This window comes from Poecilia reticulata, chromosome 17 (assembly GCF_904066995.2).
Source record: "Poecilia reticulata chromosome 17, P_reticulata-male-v2, whole genome shotgun sequence".
NCBI classification, from domain to species: domain Eukaryota; kingdom Metazoa; phylum Chordata; class Actinopteri; order Cyprinodontiformes; family Poeciliidae; genus Poecilia; species Poecilia reticulata.
Window position 1 is genome coordinate 26010483 of NC_088846.1, and position 22989 is coordinate 26033471.

At 37.6% G+C, this 22989-nt stretch overlaps 1 protein-coding gene across 1 annotated transcript; it reads right to left on the minus strand.

Moving 5' to 3' along the window:
• Positions 1 to 3168: 3168 nt before the first annotated feature.
• On the minus strand, positions 3169 to 21880 carry pip4p1a (phosphatidylinositol-4,5-bisphosphate 4-phosphatase 1a). Its single transcript, XM_008433951.3, has 7 exons — positions 21658 to 21880; positions 20556 to 20749; positions 14014 to 14120; positions 11354 to 11459; positions 9508 to 9560; positions 7427 to 7517; positions 3169 to 5243 (listed from the first exon to the last, which is right to left on the minus strand). Exons 1-7 carry the CDS (start codon positions 21773 to 21775, stop codon positions 5100 to 5102), a joined length of 813 nt encoding a protein of 270 aa, XP_008432173.1. The 5' UTR covers positions 21776 to 21880; the 3' UTR covers positions 3169 to 5099.
• Between the last annotated feature and the right edge of the window lie 1109 nt (positions 21881 to 22989).

Here is a 22989-nt window from a genome sequence, read left to right on the forward strand (position 1 = left end):
TTGAGAATCTATTGTGTTGGTGCTCTAAAAGTGTGAAATCCCCGTGGCCTTTCTGCCAGAGAGAATGTCTCACTTTAGTCTCTAAACTTACCAACTTACCATTTATATAAAGCTATAAAAGTAGATTCTGCATCCAAAAACTATTCTTGAAATCAGATCTAAACAAACAGATTAAATTCAAGGCGCCTTACCAAAACTTTCTGCGCTTATGCAGCAATTAATCATCACACTTCCACGCAAATGCTTTAAGTACCTAACCAATCCCTATTCCTGTCACAATCATGTTTACACCCGAACATATTGAGATGAACGTAAGATAAACTTTTCTGTTTTTGAAGCATCATGTCAAATTTAAACTAAAATACTTAATATATTGTAGTTTTACAAGCCTTGGACAACATACACTGCAAAAACACAAAATCTTGCCAAATAATTTTGGCTTAGTTTCTTGTTCAAATAGAAGACAAAACTAACTTATGAGTAACATCTCAGCAAGATATTTGTTTTAAGTAAATAATTCCTACATTTTTATGAAAACGTACTTGTTCCATTTGGTAGATTATTTCACTTACGGGAAAATTGTCTTGTAATTGAAATAATCTACCAATGGAACTCATACTTTTTCATCAATACTAAGGAACGGACTCAAAACAAGCTCCTACATCTTGATGAAAAGTTATTTGTAAGTTAGTTTTGTCTTATTTTAACTGTACTAAGATATTTGCTGCATCACAAATATATGGTATTACAAAGTCTGGACACAATGATCCTAAGCATAAAGAAAAATTTTCAACAAATCACCAACTTTTTGAAAATTAAGAAAAAAAACAACAAAAAAACATGATCCTAACCTACTTAAAACAGGCAGTCTAAAATATCACAGGTTGAGAAATAACCTGTGAAATATCTAGTTTCAACAGTATTTATGCTGTGTTATCTCCAGACATTTTAACATAAATTGCCTTTAAATATATGTTTAGTAACTAGAAGGTTTATATTTTGAGTTCCTACTTGCTTCAGGTGCAAGGTGCCACGCTGCAAATCAGTTTCCTTCAATGTCATAATCTGATTTGTTGGCAGTTTTAACTGTAGCTGATGCAGTTTGCAGGTGGCTAGAGATGTAAAACCATTTTTATGTGCAGATTGCTTTTGATCCTTCTTTGGATCGTATTATGTAAAAACCCAGAGGCCACTCTGCTGTGTAGACTTGATACATTAGGAACATTTACCCTTATCGGTTAAACCCAGCGGCTGAGTGTTGCTGCTGCTTTGTTCACTCTATGTATCCTCCTCCAGCCTGGTTATTGTAAAATCTGTTACAAACATTTCCAAATATATAAAATACACAGTCCATTTCTAGAACTGCGATTTCAGCTCGTACAAAAACTTCTCTGAATTTTTTTACTTGAATGTGCTGGATAAAAGCAGCTCCTTCAAATGCTCGTGATAGAAGATCCATTCAAATGATTGTGTTACTATATTTTAAAAGAATCACATCATGCTGTTAGTATAATAATGAATAAATGTGCCCCAAAGCAGTGAAGTGGTGCTTTAAAAGGCATAATCAGCGGTGCTAGAACAAAATATTGCACCTCCTGCTGTAACTGGTTGCCGTATAATGAAATCTCATCGCAGGGTTGGCCGTAATAATCCGAGTTAGGAACAAGAGAGATGATTTACATGAGAGATTTCCTTTCTCCTCTGTGCTTTATGGCCGTGCCGCATCAGCTGAATTGTCAGCAGAGAATCTCACACGGGGGAAAGCTATCAATACCGAGAGGAGAATAAAAGCTGAGCGGAGATATGGCTCGTCTCTCTCTTCAGAGGTAAAGGGGGATAATTTCATGAATGAAAAATTAAGTCAATAAATTTACAACAAAATGCCCCCAAAGCAGAGTGTGGATTCATGTGTGACAGAATGAAAGCTTGCTGATGCCACTTTTCACTTAAAAACCAGAAGGCTTTGGAATCAGTTTCTGGTTTTTTTTTTTTTATATATCTTTCTGGCCTCTCAGCCTGCCAGGGTTGTGCCGCTCTCCGGGGAGCTGTGGTTTCTGAAAGGTTCCTCCTCGTACTTAATCCCTCCATCTCTTTGTGTCCAGGCAAAAAATATATCCGCATGAAACTCAAGAGGATGCCGAAAAGGAGGCCTGGTCGAGTGAGGGGGGTTAAAAAAAAAAAAAAGAGCTGCTTTCAAACATTTTGCTATGGTATTGAAAAAATGGAGATAAGACTAATGGAGGTTTTGTAAAATGAGAAAAGGCTGAATTTTGCTTTTTAGATTAACTTCAATTATCCCACTTCAGAGAAGGAAGATGGCTTAATCTCAGGATTCTGTAATAATTATGATCGTCAAAGTTGTCCAATGATTTTTTTTTTTTTTACTTTAAACAAAGCTGGATAGTGTAGAACAATCCATTCAACACATCTAAGTTTAATATGGAGGCTGGAGACAACAAGACATACTCTTAGGTATGAACATTTATCGCATTATTTGTTATACAAGTATTCGTAATTATGGTGACAGTAATAAGTTCTAATAAATTATGTTTGAAAATGCCAAACCTGGCTGTATTATCTCAATTATTTTTGCTACAATCTTAAAACGGATATGTTAATAACGTGAATTGAGTAAAAATCTGACAATGATGTCTCTTTCTAAGGATGACCCATTTAGTGTAACATTTACTGTGCTAATAATTCAACACAACTGATGTGTTACAATTATTTAACATTGCTTTAATTTACACAGTTGCTAAATAATTTGAACACAATTTAAATCTTTAAATATATTTCTCTAAGTGCTGTTCCTCTTCCACCAGGATAACGGATCTGATCCCAAAGCTTCAAACATCTCAACATGACAAAAGGTTCACTGTACTATAACGCAGTCACCAGACCTCTGAGATGGAGCATAAACTCTGCAAAAATAAGAGTTTTCCATTGTCCTGTTTGCTTTTTTCCATACTTTCCTACACCTGGAAAATAAAGGAAATGCATTTATGATTTTATTTTTGCACAGATTTGTGAGTTCAGTGGGGTTTTCCACTCTAACGTAAAGAAAGAGCATCAATTCAAATCCATCCTGGGCTGTGGTGTAGAAAAACTGGTCTAGAACCCAGGTGTACCTCTCAATTACAAAAAAAGAAAGACCAGCCATTTCATACATCATGTTCATCATCATCATGTCTTTATTTGAGTGTAAACAAACTCTGAAAAGAGCATCAGCCAGCTTCTTGATTATTGGATTTAACATGATTAATCTAGTTTGCGGTCACTGATAATAAAACATGATCACTCCAGTGCAAAAAGGATCACTTTCACCTCATTTTGCCCTTATAAATAAATGCTGTGGTCATAGGAGGAGACAGTTAGATTATTGTACTGGAAATAAATACAAAGGAGGGAGGCTGTGAAAAAAACCTCGCTCTGTCAGAAGTCACCCATAATAAGACTCTAAAAACTGTAACTGAAATGTAAAAGTGATCCCATTTTGCAGCGTGCATAATAAATAATGACACTTTCATAAGAACTGTCTGCAACCTCAGTTCAGTGCAACAGCTTAACCTAATTCATCTCTTCATCTTGTACTTGGTCTAAACATCTGCATGTGAGAATGTTGACGGTTGTGAGTTTTGTCGACGTGCGTTTGGACACGACCAGGCGTCCGGAGGCTCATTGGGTTAGTAACAAAATCAGCACATTAAATACGTAACAGAAGAAGAGCTGCAAAAATAACTCTCTTAAAAACAAATAAACTTACAATCACAGCAGTTAGTGTTGAGCTCAAGGAAACAATTCATTTAGTCACTTCTGTTTTTCATTAACATAAATATTTACAATTCAGCAGAAAAAGAAAAAAAAACAATACTTTACATAAACGAGAACAACACAAATATAACTGCAGTCAGAACCACAAACAGGACGAGTGAGAATGTATGTAGTGTGTAGCTGTTCTTATATTCATCATTCTGTAACTAATGAGAGCTCAGCCTCCATCTTCAAAAAAACTCACCATTAAAGTGGGAGAAAATTCAGGGCAGTGAACTGCAACAAAAAAAAAAAAAAGTAAAAAGAAAAAAAAATTACTTTCCATTTAACCAGATTTTGTTGCCTTAAGTGAAAAAGAACTAAAAGTACATAAATAATCCTGTATGATGGAATGTTTTAGGGAATGGGAATGTCTTCATTCATAGGTTTATATGATGCACTGAAAGATTGAAAGAAAAAAACAAGATGAAATGTATTAGATAAATCTCGTGGCTTTGCTCTCATCAAACAACAAGAAAACCTTTCAACTACTTCTTCTTCTATTGGCGAGATAAGGACAAAAGTGAGGAGAAAATCTGCTTTTAGGTCCATCTTTGAAGAGGGAGGCTGGGCTGCCTTCGATGCAGCCAGGCAGCTCTAAAAAGGAGCATCTCCCCTTTGTTGTGATTCATTGACGTAGCTGCATGTCTGTGTGCTGAATCCTTCTATCACAACTCCTCTTAAGGCTTTCAAGCTGATTTGGATCAAAGTCAGGCTCAGGGGAATAATTTGACATAAACATTAAGTTAAGGAGGGGGAAAATCATCGCCTACGACCGAACTCCACTAAATTGTAATTTTTCAGAGAAGTTTCTATAGCTTCTTGATCTTTTGATTGACAAAGGGAGGCTTAAGCCGGCATTAATAGCTTCATCTGACAGATGTTTTGCAGTTTGAACATCTTAAAGGCTGAATGGTTTTACATTGAGTCTGGACTGATGGGGAATAACCTCAAAACAAAAACAGGAGCGCCACAGACTGAAGCCGAAAGTTATCAACAAGGCGGGAATAAGGAGGAAAACAAGAGTTAAAATGTTAAAATGATCCCACCTCTGGCCAGATGATTGGATTAGGACATCATTACACTAGGCTGGAAGCCACTTAGATACGATAAAGCAGCCGCAGCAGCCACCATTCCAGTTCTGGAAACTTGTCTGACTTGAAGGGAAGGGACAGGAGGAGCAGAACTTCTTCTTCATGGGGGGTTGGATTAAATATATATATTCTGTTTTGTTTCGAAGCCGTCTTTCCTCCGTCCTGTCGGGTCGGGAGGTGGCAGACGACGGGCCTCTATGTGAAGTTCTGAAGCGGCTGGCTGACCCTCATGCACACCCAGTAAAAGGCCCGAGCCAAGGTGACCAGAACCAGGAGCAGCATGACGGCCCACGAGGCGTAGATCCCCGGGTAGGTCTGCGCCTTTACCCACGTTCCAGCCTGAAGCGAGACGGGACAGAACAGAGCCGGCCCTTTAAGTGACGCTACGGCAACAACCGGCTGGCTCCGGTCGGCACATGGAAAATCCAAGTAACCGAGCGGCATAAAGACATAATCATATTTGCAGAGTTTTTTTTCTGCAATGCCCGATTATGTTGCTGTAATCTTCACTGAATTCCAGTTAAGCATCAGCAAACTTTCACTGCTGATTAACATATTAACATTTTTGTGGATTAGCTAATAAATCGCTCTCAGTAAACCCCAGGAAAAAAATTAAACAGCCACGTATTAAATATTTTATTTTATTCAAGAATGAGTGTAAAACCTCTTCTGTAATGTAAAAGGAGCTATAAAACAAATCTACGAGCTAGAGCCTGTATTCACACCCAGTAAAAGTTTTGTGACATTACAGCCACCAGCTTTTATGGATTTTATTTGGAAGAAGCGATTAACTGTGGAAGGAACCAGGACTGAAAAGTGTGGTGGACTCATAGAAACATTTTTCACTGCAGAAACAGGCTTCAAATCACAAACTCTAGAAGAAAACTGCCATTGCTGTAAAAAGGAAAACAGATGAAGACCAATTTAAATATCCAGGATTTATATGTTTTAGAAACAATTCATCAGAAATTTATCTCAGAAACTTCTATAGAGGGCAGATCTTAAATATAAAACTGTAGATAAAGACTGGATGGATGGATGGATGGATGAATGAGAGAATGATGAACAGAAGGATGGAAGGACGAGAGAAAAGATGGATGAAAGGAAGAATGGGTAAATGAGAAAAAGGATGAATGGACAGATGGACAAGAAAGGATAGATGGATGAAAATATGGATGGATGGATAGTTGGACAAATGAATTGATAAAAGGAGAGATGGAAGAAAGGATGGATGGAGTGTAGGAACCCCTTCAGAAGTTTTCAAATCTCCAGATCAAAGTTATTTTATTATTATTATTATTATTATTATTATTATTTTATTTTATTTCATTTCTTCCAGCTGTCAAACCTTCAGCTGTTTGACTGAAACCCGTTTCTTTCAGAACCGGGTCTAAACCTGGAGTTCATGTTTTCAGTCGGCCATGACACCAAATCCCTGAGACAGAAACTAAAACATGAATTAGGTCAGAAAACATCCTACTCTGACCTTTATATCAGTTTTTCTGCTCTTATCTCAATTCTGAACAATTCTTATTGTTTTAATGATCCAGGTTTCTTTCTGGGTCCGATCTCTCATCTTGTGTTGCCGATGGAGCAAATGTTTAACATGTTAAAGCTGTTGGAGATAATCTGTAGATCCCTGCATTTAAAATGTGTGGGTTTTTTTTTTTAATTAAATCCTGAAAGCCTTTTGATCACCTCCCTCCTTTAGGTACATGCTGTTAGAAATTTGATGAAGTGCACTCGTATGAAGACTTGGCGTTTATCAGCTCTTGTATCGTTCTTGTAATTAAAACAGCCTTTTTCATAAAACTAGATTAAATGGTGAGACATTTACTGGCTTCTTCACAGCTCTAAGCAGATCTACACGTGTTGTGCTCATCTTGCACCCTCTGGTGGTCATGGAGTAGATTGCAGCTTCTTTCTATTTTTGGCTGACTATTTAAAGGGGCAGTATTATGGAAAATCAACTTTGTTTCTAGCTTTACATCGTGTTATAATGTTATTCCCTCATCAAAGGCATACCTACAGTGTTGCTTTGATTATTTCATACATGTTTGAGAAATCCTTTCATCTCCATGGTAACCATTCAGCTGCTCAAAACACCTGGCAGAACCTCGGAGGACACAGCTTCTCCTCAGAGTTGTAATTTACAAGCCTCAAAGAGCGGTCCTCCCCTGTTACTCCTGCACTCAGCTCCTTCTGACTAGCCATCAGCAATTAGCAAACACCTATTGGAACTGAGTTTGTTCCAGAAAGAACCGAAGTTTTTAAAGAGACAGAGGCCCAATTTCAAGGCACTAAATTAGGAAATCACATTTCTTTTAAGTTATATTTTATATGTATGCCATTTTTATAACAACTGAAATTAGCAATTACTTGATTGTGCTATAAAATGACACAATGTGCATAATGCTGCCCCTTTAATTGAGAGGATAAATTAAAAAGAAAAAAAAAAGATTGTTGGTACTCCGACCATTAAATTTTCATCTACTATGAAATCCTTGCTGGGGTTCACTCACCATTAGTCCAGCAGTGGAAATGCTGAACAGCAAGCAGAGTAGAAAGCACCACAGACTTCGCCTCCGGGGATACCTCTGTCCAATGGAGGACCTGCAGAGGAGGAGAGGAAACGTTTGATTTTTTTTATTTCTCCAAACAAAACCCACCACGGAGTCCGATGTTTTAACAGCAACCATTTTAATGACCAGGAAAGGCGCAGATGTTCACAATGCTCAGCGCATCTGTTGTCATTAACAATGGCTTTGTTAGAGCTGGCATGTGCAGCGCTGGATCTGCAGAAAGGATCTCTTATTACTCACAGCACTCAATACGGCCTGGCTTTGTGTTTAAAACGTTAGCAACAGCAACTGCTTCTTTCTTTGCTGCAATCCCAGTAAATCAGGAAATGAAGCAACAACTTCAGAAACCCTTCCATTTATATTCTTACCTGACAAAGTCTCCTAAATTGAAGGTAATTATAGCTGCTGTGATAAATTAAAAAGAAAGTGTCCAACTTCTGATTTTGTCTTTTTAGTCTAATTGCAGGAAAAACGACTGCATCATGAAGTGGAAGAAAAAGCACTTTGTTCCTTCTTCCCTGAATTTTCTTTCCTGACAGTTTGAGCTGTTGAGGCATAGACCTTACAAATGAAAAACAAAGACCTTCATCAATCAGTTACCAACTTGCTCACCCAGCTGCAGACAGATCAGCTTTGCACGAAGGAGTCCTGTCATGGACCATTCTTTTTCAAACTCCACCATAAATTTTCAGTCGGACTGTTTGCTGGTTATGTCACTGAGCTGATGTGCGTGTCGAAGAGGGAAGAAAAAAAAAGTTTTCACTCACTTTGTTCTGCGGAAAGATGTTTTATAACCATCATCAAACCCACTTAGACAAGAAAATAACCTGAAAATACTTCATCCACCTGCAAACTGTGCTCGTCTTCTTCTTTATATATTTCACTGGACTTACTCTTAAGAACAATTCCAGCATCTTCGTCTTCATCCATAATGCAGCCATGACTCATCGCTAAACATCACTCTCATCTCATTGTTTATTTCTCTTAAGGGGCTTGAGCTGTTTTAGGTGAACATAAATCATATTTATTTAGCTGAATGCATCAGAGGTGCACTGATAAATCAGCCCCAATTATCTAATTTTGGGTGATCTGTGATCAGCTGATAATTATATGTGAAATCGATCGTATCCACAGATCTCATCTACCTTTGATGAGGTCTGACCCTCAACCACTGTTCAATTTTGCTCTGTATTGAAAGAGAGGTGACAACAGGAACTCCTCTGCTTCCGAATCAGCTCATTTCTCTGAAATGACAATGGATATCGGCCAAAATAAGAATCAGCAGCTATTTAAAGATCTGTGATCAGTCAGAAAGCTGCAATCTGTGCAGCCCTAATATGAATAGTTTTTGGTTTAACTGTACATGTGCAAACTAAAATTAAATGACAACTTAAAATTTCCAAAGTTTGTAATACTTTTTTTTTTTTTGCTTGTTTTACACAAACACAAAATTGGAAGAAATTTAAAATTCATGTGCTGCAGATGTAAATATTTTAATACAGAATCTCTAAATCTATGACTTGACTGAGTGGAGGGATAAATAGACAACTGGGCGCACGTGGATAAATATAATATATACATAATAGAGTAGAGAATAAAGTATGAATAAGAACAAATATTTTTTATATTCAGTTATTTTCCATCTTAATCAAATTTCTGCCTCGGAGCCCTGGCTATTAAAAAGGTGTGATTTAAACCACATCATAGCTGCTTTTCTTTTTCCTTTGCAGCTGATCACAAGAACATTGTGAAAAACACTAAGAGGCTTATTTATACATTACAGAAACATGGGCTACAGCAATGTTCAAACTAAATCCTCAAGGGCAGGACATATTCAAAATGAAACTGAGGAGGAATAAATAAAGTTCAGGCTTTTTATCCAATGGGAAGGTTTGGTCTTTTCTGTTAGGATGGCTCTGCAGGTTAAAGCTTCAGCTAGAGGCCAAAGACGGTAAAGAAAATGAGCACAGAAAATGTCAGCTGGTGTATGAGAAGAAAAAAAAGTGGGTAAAGCTACTTACACTTTTTTGCAGTGCGGGCACCTGGCCAGCGTCCGGTCCGTGAACTCTGTCCACTGAAATCACAAAAGTTAAACGCCCTGAGCATCAAATGGAGCCAAAAAGCAAGCTGCATGTTTGCCAAGGTTTCAGCTACAGTGATAAAAACTTATCAAGTGTGCCCACTGTGTTCACCGTGAATCGCTTTTTATTTCCCGCTAACAGGCGTTGCAGTTTTTTGCTTCAGCAGGCACCTTGTACTTAAAACTCTATTCTCATTTGCATAATAAATATACATGAGGAGTAAAAATATATCCCAGACAGACCAACATAACACATCATCACTGCTTGGGTGAAAACTAATTAGCTTACAAACCCACCCAGGGCACAGATTTGTATTTTCATTCAGCCGTCTCGTCTTCAAGCGGTTGTGTAACATTCATCTAAACTTTAAAAACCCCCTTCTGCATCAGTCAGAGAATATTTAGCTTCTTGAGCTAAACCTATGTTCTCTCTTCCATCATATATTTCATAACTATCTTTACTTGTCTTGTAGATTGCTAAAAAAAAAAAGCAGCGAGAAAAAATGTTTCTTTCCCTTCAACACAAAATGACCACAATACATCAGCAGTGTGTTGTTATGGCTATTGATCTGCAGCGATAACTCAACATACTCTTGGCTCGCAGGAAGGATGTCCTGTCTTTTTAATAATTTACTCGCACCAGCATATTTCACAACAAATATCTTGTGGACCTGCAGAAATCCTCCCAGAATGCTTCAGTTGGAGGGAAGAAAAGTCACCCGAGGATCAAAAAGACAAAAGACAATTTATTATTCTGCTGGTCAGCAAAGCAGTGGAACTGCTCTTCAAAACAGTCTAACTAAAGCTTAGCATACCTGCATGTTAGTTACTTTCTTCTAAATGATTTTCTCTCATTTTTACTTGACAGCTGTGCTGATGGGTCCCAACATCAGGGCCTTTCACACTGATACTACCATGCTTTTCTAGCATTATGGAAAAGAATGGCAGTAGCAGTGGTAGTTTGTTAGTGACCTTTGGCTGGAGTATGCATTTGAAAATTGGTAATTTTGCCAAAAGTACAACATACCCAGAGAAGTAATTAAGCCAAAACTGCACAAGAATACATACATTTTGGATTTAAGATATAAAAAAAGAAACCTGTGTCTGTAAATATGTTCTATCCGAAACTCCTCAAGTGACAATGTTTTAGCTCCTACTAAGCATCTTTTGCCATCTAATTATTAATCGGTTGATCCAAAAATTAATCATCAGATCAGCCCTACACTGTATAGATGTAAAGTCGAGCAGAAAGGGCCGAGTTTTTCACATGCTGATGTTAGAAATAACTTTATTGTTATTGAGGCAACGATAAAACTAATTACTTATCATAATGAAATGCTCACCTCTAAGAACCGCAGATACAAACACGCCTCCAAATTACATTGATGAGCTGGGCTTCCAGCTGAGGAGGAGCATACACACACCTCCAAATCGTACAGAGATTGGCTGATTGAAGGAAGTTGTGAGACTTTTAAGTTGCTTTTTAGAGCCAGAGATCAAAGAGAAGTAAAAAAAAAAAAATAAAAATCTGCTCAGAGTTAACAAAGAAGAAGAATTTAACAACCCAGCGACGTTCAAACTATATGAACAATCCTGGATACCGATAGTGGGCTTAATCTAGACTGAAAGAAGTTAAAATAAACAGCTTCTTATAGTGCAATTACATTTTTAAAATAAAAAATTCAAAACAAAAAGTCACCAAAAAGAGACTGTGCTGCAAGCTGAATTCTGACAATATTTGTTTCCTCTTTATTATTTTGATGTGTTTTTAAAGAGAAAGCCGTTACCAAGAAGGTGTTGCTGCAGTGTCCACAGGAGACCCGGGCTCCAGCAGGCTGAGGGTCAGGACTGGCCGGCCCGGGATGAACAGGACCCAGATTTATTATCCTCTTACTGGAAGGAGACAGGCAGGCACACAAAGTCAGCATTCCCACCACGAGTGAATTATCACAATCGTGATAAAATTTGGTGTGAGAGCAAACTGCGTTGTCATAAAGCCTGATGTTTTGAGCTGCTATCTCAAGGGCGTGCTGCGGCGCGGCTTTATGAAATCCATCAGCAGCCCGTCCTCTCATTACTACACACAAAACCTCCATAAAAATCTGCTTCCCCCGACACAGACGGCGGCTCGGAATCACTGATCAGACAGGGGAACGGAGAGGTGTTGGTTGAGTCAGCGTGTCTGGTTTGAATGCAAAACAGTGACACTGGAGGTAAACATTTAAGAGTGTTTAATGAGGGAAAGTTGCCTACGAGGAATGCACACAATAAGCAAAAACAGCTTGCAGAGCTCAGTAAGCAATTACACTCCATTAGGCTGATGTTTGTGAAAACAGGAATATTATGTAAATATTTCCACTTAAGTTTAGAATATCTGACAATTTACCGTTTTACCAGAACAAGATTTCAGCAAGACGTTAAAGAGTATAGCCATTAAATACAGCTTGATATTTAATTCAACAGAGGTTGTAGCTGTAAGCCTAACTATGATCTGCATTTATAGATTATTTTATAAATTTCAGATCTTTTATTTAGCTTAGTTTAAAATAATTAAATGTGCACAAATCAAGCCGTTTCCCTGCAGAATGAGATATTAGTTTTATTTTAGGTCTAACTTGCTTTTCCCAGTTTATATTCTCATGACTAACTCACAAATCCGTATGTGTAAACTTCATTATAATTCAATGATTGAAACATGTCGATCATATTTTAAAACAAAAAAAAAAGCATGTTCTGCTGTTTTCTTGATAAAGGCGATGATTCTAAATTCAACAAATAAAAATGATCTCCACTGATGCATTAAAGCGTAAATTCCCATCTCCACTTCATTATTTACTAAACTCAAAACAAAGTATGTGCTGTTGATGTGTTTAAAGACCGAAACAACTGGGAGTTTTAAATCTTAAGCCATTTAATGAACAGAGACCAAAACATGGAATAATAAATCAATGTTTATTGCTGGTAGAAGGAAAATTAGCACCAGTAGTCTGATTTGTGCATCTCTAAAAATTTCTGATGCCCTAATCGCAAATATTGAAGATTAGGGCTTTGCCACCAAGTTCCAGTCAGACACGACATTAAAGTTGACACACACACAACTGCAGTCTTCCACAAAATATCATCTTTCTCCTGATGACAATGTGGAGAAATTTATTGAATTGTTAGTCCAAGATTATCTTAAAAACATCTGTTACCAACAAAGAAATCGAACATAAGGTTAAATCAGGATGTAATACGCAGATGTAGAAAAATAAGCTTTTTTTCTTCTTTAAAAAAATAGCCTCACAACTCTTTTTGTCAAACACAGACAGTACACCACCAGCAACAGCAGAGTTTACTGAAGCCAAAGGCTTCATATAAGAAAGGAAAATGTGCCATTACTAATTTTATATTTTGAGAGAAAACCCTGATAGGGGGCATCACAATAGTATTTTTGGGTTCTCAATGTGGGCAAACTTCAGTTTTCATGCCTACAGTTATATAAATTTCAGCAAAGGCAAATAGAAAGCACGACTGGTTACATTACACAGAAATCATAGAAATAGTCAGGGATGTCCTAGAAGGTAAATTGTCTCATTCGTTGCAAATCATTTCATAAACTAAAATAAAATGTCTACTGGGATCAAAATAAAGTTGATTTTTATGTTTTTTATCCATGATCACTGGTGCATTTGCTGCACTTGTTGGTAAAGAGAGGACAACTGTGTCTTGATTCAAATTGCTCCGATGCGCTGGAATTGATCTTATGTCTGCATGTATTTAGTGCAGCCTGCTTTATGATCCACAGCAGATAAAAGGCAAACAGCATCTGCTGATAAAATGGAGAAGATTGAACTGCAACATCAATTCCTAAATCCTACCAGCAATGTGAAGCAAACCAGGCATCAAAATCATAAAGTTTGGATGAATTGCTAAAACAATACATTTATTAGGACGGACAGCTCTGTGTTTTGGGATAGTCTGTATGTATTTTTCTCTAAAGAGGATTGGAAACTCCTTTGCACCTTGGAGACTGCAGACAGAAAGCTTTTGTCAAAACTGCAAAAATTGCCTGAGGATCTTTTCGAATCTCATTATTCATCCAAACTCCATTGCTCTAAAAAGTGTCCTGAGTATAAACAGATATATGGATATATGGATGACAAAATTAGCGTGCAGCTGGAGGCTCCAAGGAAAAAAAAAAGAACAATGTTTACAGTCTGAGCTACAGTAACTTTCAACATTTCACAATACTTGCCAAATAGAAGTAAAAAAATTCATGCCACGGCTGTTCTAATGAGGTTTCCTCATGTTAACTCATGGCAGTAAGGCCTTAATTGAAGGCCCGCTGTTCTCACTGCACCTTGCTTCCTCTGCTTTACTTTCCTTCTAGCAGGACAATGTTTTACAGGAGTTCTGCAGGGCTGTGCATTTGCGATCACAAAAACAAACACATAGAGTTTCTCACCAATATGGTCGGGGACAGGCAATCCTCTGAGAAGTGACTTTGCAGATGAGAAGACAGTTGCAGGGGCAGCGAACGTACTTCTTTCCTGCTGGGGCATTCTTAATGGGCTGCAGAGGGAGACAGAAACGCTCAGGAGATCAGAAGGCAGCAGAACCTCAGAGCCGAAGAGGAGGAGATAACGAGCCAATTATATGTGATGGGCGAGGATGAATAAATAGTACAGGAAGGAGAAAATTGTTTTCCAGCAGAAACTGTACACAAACTGCAAGTTAAGGTGGTGATTTATAACTGGTAAGAGGTCAAATATAAAACAATAAGTCATAGAGCCAATTAAGCAGCGTGTGGAATGGTATAAGAACACGAAAACCTTTGCATTTGATTTGTCAAATAAGACGTATATCTTTTTTTTTTTTTTTTTTTTTTAAGTATAAATAATAAACAACTGGAGCGCTATTTAGCCCCAATTATGTTTGAGTGTTTTGGTAAAGGTGCACATAAATTTTTTTGTTGCACACAGTATATTTTCTTCAAGGCATCAACTGATTGTTTCACTACATGTACCTTCATATAAGGTTTTAATCAGTCATTTGCAATAACAATACATTTCTTTAATAAAAACAAAAATGTGTACCAGGGATGCTCCGATCCACTGTTTTTACTTCCGTTACCGATACAGATATCTGAAGTGTAGGAGATGGCGATCTGATACAGAAAAACAGTGCTGAACTGTCTTAAACATTTCCTTTTTTTTCTAAACACATAAATGTACTAAATTAAAATGTATTTGATACCAATAAAGCACACTTAAATACACTAATAGCTTCACAAAAGTGGTCAATCATGTAAAAAACAAACAAACATAACTTAGTCTGTTCAATCAGTGCAATCAAGAGAATAACAGCCAATGTAAAATAAATAATCAAGAAACTGAAACTGACGAAATGATAGATTTACTATATTGGTCAAACGCAAAGGGAAACTGCAACCAAACTTATTTTGAATGGTTCAGAAAGCGCAATTAAGAAATCTAAATATGATGTTAAATAAATAAATAAAACATGACGTCACTCAGAGCACAAAACAGAGAATTAACCTGACTAGATCTGCCCTTTTGGATCTGGCACATTGTCACCAATACCTGATCCAGATTTTGTTTTGTTTTTTTCAATATTGGGACCAATACAGATATTAATATCAGATCCGTGCATCTCTAGTTTGTACTTTTACATGTCATTACTTCTGCTGCATTTCTCTGACTGGTTTCATTTACTAAATGTTTTTTATGTGTTTTTTTCTCCCATTCTGAAAAAAATAAATCATGCACTTTTGTTTCCAGTATCTGATACAAACTCTGTTGCTTTGGTAGAAATCTGCCTAAGTGCAAAATCTTAGACCTGCAATGATGTTTATTGGAATCACAGTTTCCACTATTGATCAAATGATAAGAGACAATCCAGATTACATTCAGATGGGTTTATGCTTCACCCAAAACCGCAGGATGGATGCTAGCTGATCCTGTTTTTGTTTGTTAGTTTTTTACCATTTGTGCCTGAGGGAAACTAAAATGGTGATGCTAAAACACACAAACCAACACATCGGCTTGCTTACTGCCATCCGCTGAAGGTCCGGGACATTATTATAAGCATGAATCCTAGTTCTCTCGTTTGTAATCAAGAATGACATATTGTGGACATTACAGCTATAATCTGGAGTCTCTCTAATCCTTCCATGAATCAAAGCCACTCGCAGACTCAGTCAGTACAATAACCACTCTATATTCCTCTATTACCCCTCTTCAGCTGGAAATTATTTTAATGTAATAAGAACACACACATAGAAAGATGTGCACTGCAGCTTCAAACACGGCTGCAATAACGAGCAGATCAACAACCGGTAATGACAGACCATATGTGCCTAATAGAGCCCAAATAAAGATGTTAATAAACAAAAAAATGGCACATTTAATTTAAATAACTTCAGGTGCTTATACTTTTGAATTAAAACAGCTTAATTAGGGACCTGGGTGACAACATGCTTGATAAAACGGTGCCCAACAGTGCATGTCTACACAAGCTCTACATAATGTATTGTGTAAATCTACATATGTTGCCTCCATCTGCAAGTAGTTATTACTTATCGGTACAGCCTGATGCAAATCTTACATTTCTTCTCCCATCTGCATATTGATCTGCACTGCCAGCGATGCGCACTCCAGGAACCACGTCAACCTGTGAATGCAGCTGTGATTGCTGGTGAAATTACTCGCAGCGTTTTCATCAGCGCAACTGTCAAATCGTTCCCCCCCTGCCTCAATCAACGGGAACCTTTTCTGTGGTCGAACACATGATTAGAAGTTGGCAAGTAAAGTTTGGGCTGAGCAGCTGTTTTCTCAGGTCTCGTCACAACTCTGCAGTCTCTCGATAGACGTAATAATTTCAAAAGACTTCAGAGCATTACATCAAATAATTGAATCATTGTCGTAATTACTACACAAGCATAATGAGAGCTATTGTACGTGCAGACATTTTTAAACATGTCACTTATGTCTGTTTGTGTCCTTGTCTCTGCAGAAATCAGCTCTGATTACAAATTAAATTATTTAATATTGCTGCGTGTGATGAATGTTTTCATTATAAACTTCACTGACAATATGCCATTTGGAAGAAGACCTAATTACAAACTGACTTCTACTGCATTCATCCAACCAAATCCTTCTGAACATTAATCTGGAGCTCAGAGGTGTGGAGGAATAAACAAAAAAAAGATCCAGCTCTTATTTTTGAGTCTGTCGTTCATTTCTACCTTTTTGTTTTACATTTAAAACAACTACCTCAGTCATTAGAGCAGGAACTGTTCTGTTTATGCTTATGCTGGAAATAAGATCCACATTCTGGACTCAAGGGTACATGAATATAATATGAACCTCTTCGCCTTTACAGAGACGCATATACCCTAACATCCAGTAGTGGCCACACTTCTGCTAGTCCAAAGCTAATTTTTTGTTTAGCTTTAAAAACTTTTAGTGCAATTATTTTCCCCAAAATTAATATTTCCTGATATATTCTAAAGTTCTATTTACTTGGTTGTTTTGTAAACATTCAGATGAATAAAGCTCAACATCTGTGTTAATGCACAGGTTATTGACTTAAGAATTCAAGTAGTTAAGTCGTTTATATCCATGCTCTTATTTTGAAAGGGTTGAAGACTGTTCAAGCAGCAGCTCTGCTTCCTGTCCTCACAAAGCAATAAAACACAGACATTAGAGGACAAGATATAAACATAAATGCAATATCTAAAGAATAAAACATGTAAATTATCATGTAAAAATTAAGTTGGTGAGTAATGATTGTAATCTTTAAGAGGCAGATATAATTTGAATTGAGTACCATGTTGTTGTAGTGTTTTAACAAACACAGAACTAACTTTCTAGTTAGCAGTGACTGCCACTGCTAACATCCCACATAAAGACTGTAGAACTGACAGCAGGAGAAATGAAACTGGCAGATTTGAATGCTGTGCAACACAGTTTACGACTCATTCTCTGCCTTGGGAGGTTAACCCACATAGGTGCAGACAACTACATAACTAGCTTTATTAACAGGTAACTGAATATTAAAACTGTTGTTAAAGACAGCATAAAGGATATCAATATTGCAGTTATGTTGTAAGGTTACAAGGGTTGATGAGGCAGAGACTGATACACTGTGCTACTCTGAGCTCAGGCTTTGTTATTATTCAGTTTTCAGTTCTAGGAAGTAAAATAGTTAAAATTAAAAATCTGTGAAAAAAAATCAAAGTTGTATTTCATTAAATACATGACAACCAATAAGTCTCACTATTTTTGGCCTATGAATACAACAACCAACAGTATGTACTGTGGTATCCAAAGTCGGTCCTGGAGGGCCGGCATCCTGCTTGTTCTAGTTCTCCCCCGGTTAAACACACCTGGATCCAATGATGGCTCATTAGAAGGCATAAGAAGAACATTGACATGCTGAAAAGGTTGGTACCATAAGAGAGGGGACTAAAACATTCAGGATGCCGGCCCTTGACGACTAACTTTGGGCTCCACTGACTTAATAATTCATAAAAAGGTTAGGGACATGGAGAGACATGACCCTAAGAGACGTTAAAAAAAAAACAACAACAAAAAACAAACCAAGAACTAAATGGAGAAAGATGATCCGCAAAGGCAATCTCTGAATGGAAAAGATGAAAAAAGATGGGGAATTATAACAATACTGAAAAAAGTTCAAGTGATAATCAATAGACCTTTTAAATTTAGTTAATTTGACACACAGACGTAGCGCATCCGCTGCACTTGATTATGACCCAATTACTCAGCATTCTGAAGGTTCTTCCTGTTTAATCCTCAGACATTTAATTTGTTGTGCTCCTAACTGATGAAGCGAGAGAGAACACCACTGTGAGAACCAAACAGCTGTCTGAGGCCTCGACAGGGAGAATTGTGGCAGCTTATGCGTCTGGTAAAGGATTTAAAAAGGTCTTGGAAGAATTGGAAGCCAGTCAGTTTAGTTTACTACATTTTAACAATAAGCAGCATTGTTACAATCGTAAGCCCGATTGAAAATAGCAACTTGTGGGATTATTTATTATTGTTCTTTTCTTGTTGAAATCTTTGTCATAAATGGTTCTGTTAAAAAAAACCTAATCAGGACTTGGTGTTTGCTGTAGTGTAATGTTTGTTCTGATTGCTATTGGAGCTGATATTACTCAGTATACCATGAAAAGGGCTGTCAGTTACACAACAACAATGTTAGCTCTCCACTGGAATGTGCCATGCACACCTGCTGGCACACAGCACTTATGCTCACAGTCAAGTTGTGCATCAAACGGCGATCTGTCAGTGAATGTACAGCAGAGGGCTTTTGGAGTGGTCAACAACCTCAGTGCCTTTGATCTGGTTCTAAACTCTGTAGTCTCAAACTATTTCATCCGTCTTTACTGATTTTACATCCGTCAGTAAGTGCGTCAGAAGTTTTGCAATAAATCACTGGAAATATTGTCTGCGAGTCTGAGCCATGTCAATGTCAAATGACTCAGCGTGCGTTTTAAAACCAGGACTGGATGTTCATATTTAGAGCTGTCCACTTATGTTTGATAAAGCAAGAATCAATGTTGATGCCAGTGTGACATTCAAATGGTTTATTTACTTCTAAGTAAAGTGCTAAATTAGCTTAAATTACTTCAAGAACCTAAGCTTTCTCAAGAAGTACAGCCTGCTCTGTTCCTTCTTGTTAACAGCTTCATTGTTACAAATTCAGCCCAGTCCAGTCTGCTGTTAAGACGAACAGTGGAGACGTTTTTTTAATTAGAAAATGTAAAGATAAAAGTCTCACATTTGGATGTGGAGATACAAATCTAGTACCGTTAGATCCTCCTATTAGCTTTTCTAATTTTGCATACCGGTTTAACAAGGGGTGAAGGATAACATTGATTTCTGTAAGCTTAATGAAGCAGACAAGGGTGACTGGATCAATTTAAAAAACACGCAAGCTCAACATCAGGATACGTTATGATAATGTCAGTAGGAAAATACTGAGCAAAATGCAAGTTGCTGCTGCAAACAGGGTTTCTACTCATTTTCATTTAAACATTTCTGAGCTTTCTCAGTAATTAACCTCACATTAAAGTATAAAAATACAAAATCATCTATTGTCTATACTTGCTTATTCTTGGAGGGTCGATGCCCTTTTTTCACTTCCGATACAAACATCTGAGGTTTGGATTGTCTGATACCAGTCCGATACAGAAAAACAGTGCTGAATTAACTTAAAACAATTCTTATTTCAAACATAGAAATAATGTATTGAATTATGAACACATTTTACAACTCTGCACCAGTATATTGCGCTTAAATACACCAACAGATTCACAAGCTTGGTCCAACATGTAAACAGGACACAACTTTAAGTTGTTCAGTTAGTGCAATTAGAAATACAAGAGCTAATGTAAAATGAATAATAACGAAACAAACTGACAAAAAAAAAAAAAGGTTGAACACCTTGGTCAATCATTTAAAAATAAACTACAACAAACTTTTGTTCAGATGGTTCAGAAAGTAGCAACTAGGAATCCATGAATGAATGAATGAATAAATAAACAGATACAATCCTTAGAGAATAGGATATGAAAATAAGTGTGGAAATGCAGATATTTTTTTTCATATTTTTTTTATTCTATTTTTCCATACTCTGTTTATCCAGATTTGGAATTGATCTTAATTAAAATTTTTCTGACATTTTCAATTCTGCTGAAAATTCTAGCAAAAGGTTTGAGTGAGAATAATTAGGACAGAAATGAAAACAATGGTATGGTGGAGACAGTGCTGTCAATAAGTCTTTTCAACAAATTGGAACTGAGTGCCTACCCTGAATCAGATTTACAAACTGTGCAATCTCCTCAATAAATCTGTGGTAAACTGAGATCTAAGCTAATTTGTGATGACAGATCTAATAGTTGGTGCCTCTATTTTGTGTGTCCGAGTTATTTTAGCTGTATACTCTTTTGGAGTAACTCACTGTGGCTTCATTGCAAACTCCACACTTCACCACGTGCTGGTGGATCTTCCCCTCCACGGAGATGAGGCTCTGACACACCCTGCAGCTGATAACAGGGGCATTTCCGCTCTCCGGGGAGGCGAGAGGGGAGTAGGGTGGAGGGTCCTCCCCTAGGAGTACCGAGGGCTGACTGGCACTGGGGAAAGGGGGAAAACCTGAACAAGGAGGATAGAATACAAAATATAAGAGTAGTAATGCCTGTGTGACAAATGCGTGATTGTTGGAAGTCACAAGAGAAATGCAGTAGGACTGGGGAAAAAAAGTCTCTCATGACAAGTAACCCATTACAGAAAACAAGATAATGAGATTAGGCCTGGAGTTCAGCAGAAAGAAGCTTTAGTAGAAAAACACTCTTGGAATGCAGAGCAGAGCAGGTTTCAACACATGAGAGTCTGGGTATTAGCAAAAGCTAAACCACAGTGTGTGGAACAGCTTAACCTAGAAATCCCATAAAAGCATGCAAAACTGTCTGCTGTATTTTTTTTTAACTCGGAGAAAGCCGAGAGGCTAGTGAAAAGTGAAATATATTATCTCTTTTAATATTTAAATGCTTTTCATGGAAGTTATGATTAGTCGCAGCATCCCTCCGCAGCATCCGTAGTCACTTCCTCCTGTCAATCAAATCAGGTGTTTCTAGGATGCTAACCAACCGCTAGCATTTCTTCTATTTAGACAGCCAGTGACTACATTTGGCTAAAATAACACTCTTCTAAATAACAGAATGCCCCCAAAAATATTCATTTTAATAGTGTCATTAAAACTGGTTCGTTGTAAAGCTTAGCAAACGGTTGATAAAGAGTTAGCATAATTTAGGCTAATAATACAACGGTTAACTGGTTCATATAAATTCTATAAAACGACACAATTTATCAGAGGGAGTGTGTTCATTTGATGCTATTATGTACAATATTCTTATCAGGCCACATAAACCCTCCACAATTAGTCCCTGTCATAGTGAAGCTAGCAGGATAACCGTAATGCCCAGTCAGTGCTAGAGGCTATGGTAAGCTAGGCTAACAGAGGCTGGAGTCAGGACAGAGGATGCATCAACCTGCATACTCACCCTCTGGTTTGTTGGGCACACTGTAGGACCCAGCGCCGGGAGAAACCCCGCCGTTACCGCTGCCAAGAGCACCATCCCCCAAATCTGAGAGCAACGGGGACCTCTCGCCGTCCGCCATACCGACAGCGAGGCGCAGGTAAGGGGGGAGAGAGAGAGAAAGAGAGAGAGAGCGCGGGAGAGACGATGCAGACCGATTCGGTGTTGTATTGTTGTCTCGGAAATGAAGGCGTCACATGATCACACCCACCCACCAACACCAACCCCAACCCAGAGCACCCAGTACCGGTGCTGCTGCGGTAACGATGCCCGAGGGTGTGGCACTGCTCTCACCGGGCATGATTCAGAGAGATGCTCCCTGATAATATCATTAGGTGAGGCGCATTACGCTTGTTATTTACTTATCGTGACTTCCCATTTATTGTAATCTTCACCCAGTAGAAAGACAGGAAACTTATTGTTGTTTTAGGCCAGCTAATGTAACTATAAGACATATGAGACACAAAGATTTTTTTTATTTATAGAGGTGAAGGGGGCATTCCCAAAACTTGGGGTGATCCCTAGAAATATGACTTTAAGCGACCAGGGTGTCCAGGCTTTCATAAGCCCAACTAGGCTCAGTAGGGCTATTAATTTTACGAACACCCAAAATCATATGAGTTGTATTAATTTAGGATTTTTGTGAATATAAACAATATTCAAGTATTTGAAAATCATGAGGTTAAAGTCGATTTCGTTGAGGACAAAATGGAGACATTGGCAACAGGACGTATTAAACCTACCATGTATCAGTTAATACCTGCTGATGCATTAGGTTACCTATTACTATGTTGTAATTTGCTTTAGCAAAATAATTTTTCCCTAACACAGCTACAACTGTTAAAAAAATTGTGATTGGTACAAGTAAGTGAATTAAGTTTATCAAACTTAACTTTACTTAATGTGACAACTTAAACTAACTTGGATAAACTTAATTTGATTACTTGTGACCAATTATTGTAACAGGATTCGTCTTACAACTCAGATGCTCTCCATACAAACTTACTGAGCTATTACTCAAACAAGAATGGGCAAAAAGTTCAGTCCAAATGTGCCGACCTTGAAGACACTTTTGACTTGTAGCTCAGTGAAAGGTAGTCCTAAAGAGTACCGACTCAGTCGGAGTGGCTGTATTTCATTTGTAAAAACATTTAAAAACCATGCATCTTGGCCTTTCCCATAAAAAACAAAATAAAATACACTAACGTTTTTGTTTGTAATCTGACCAAAAAAAAAAGTGAAAACGTCGAGTACATTTAGAGCATGGTAAAGAGTGTGTTTATTGCAAAGATGGGT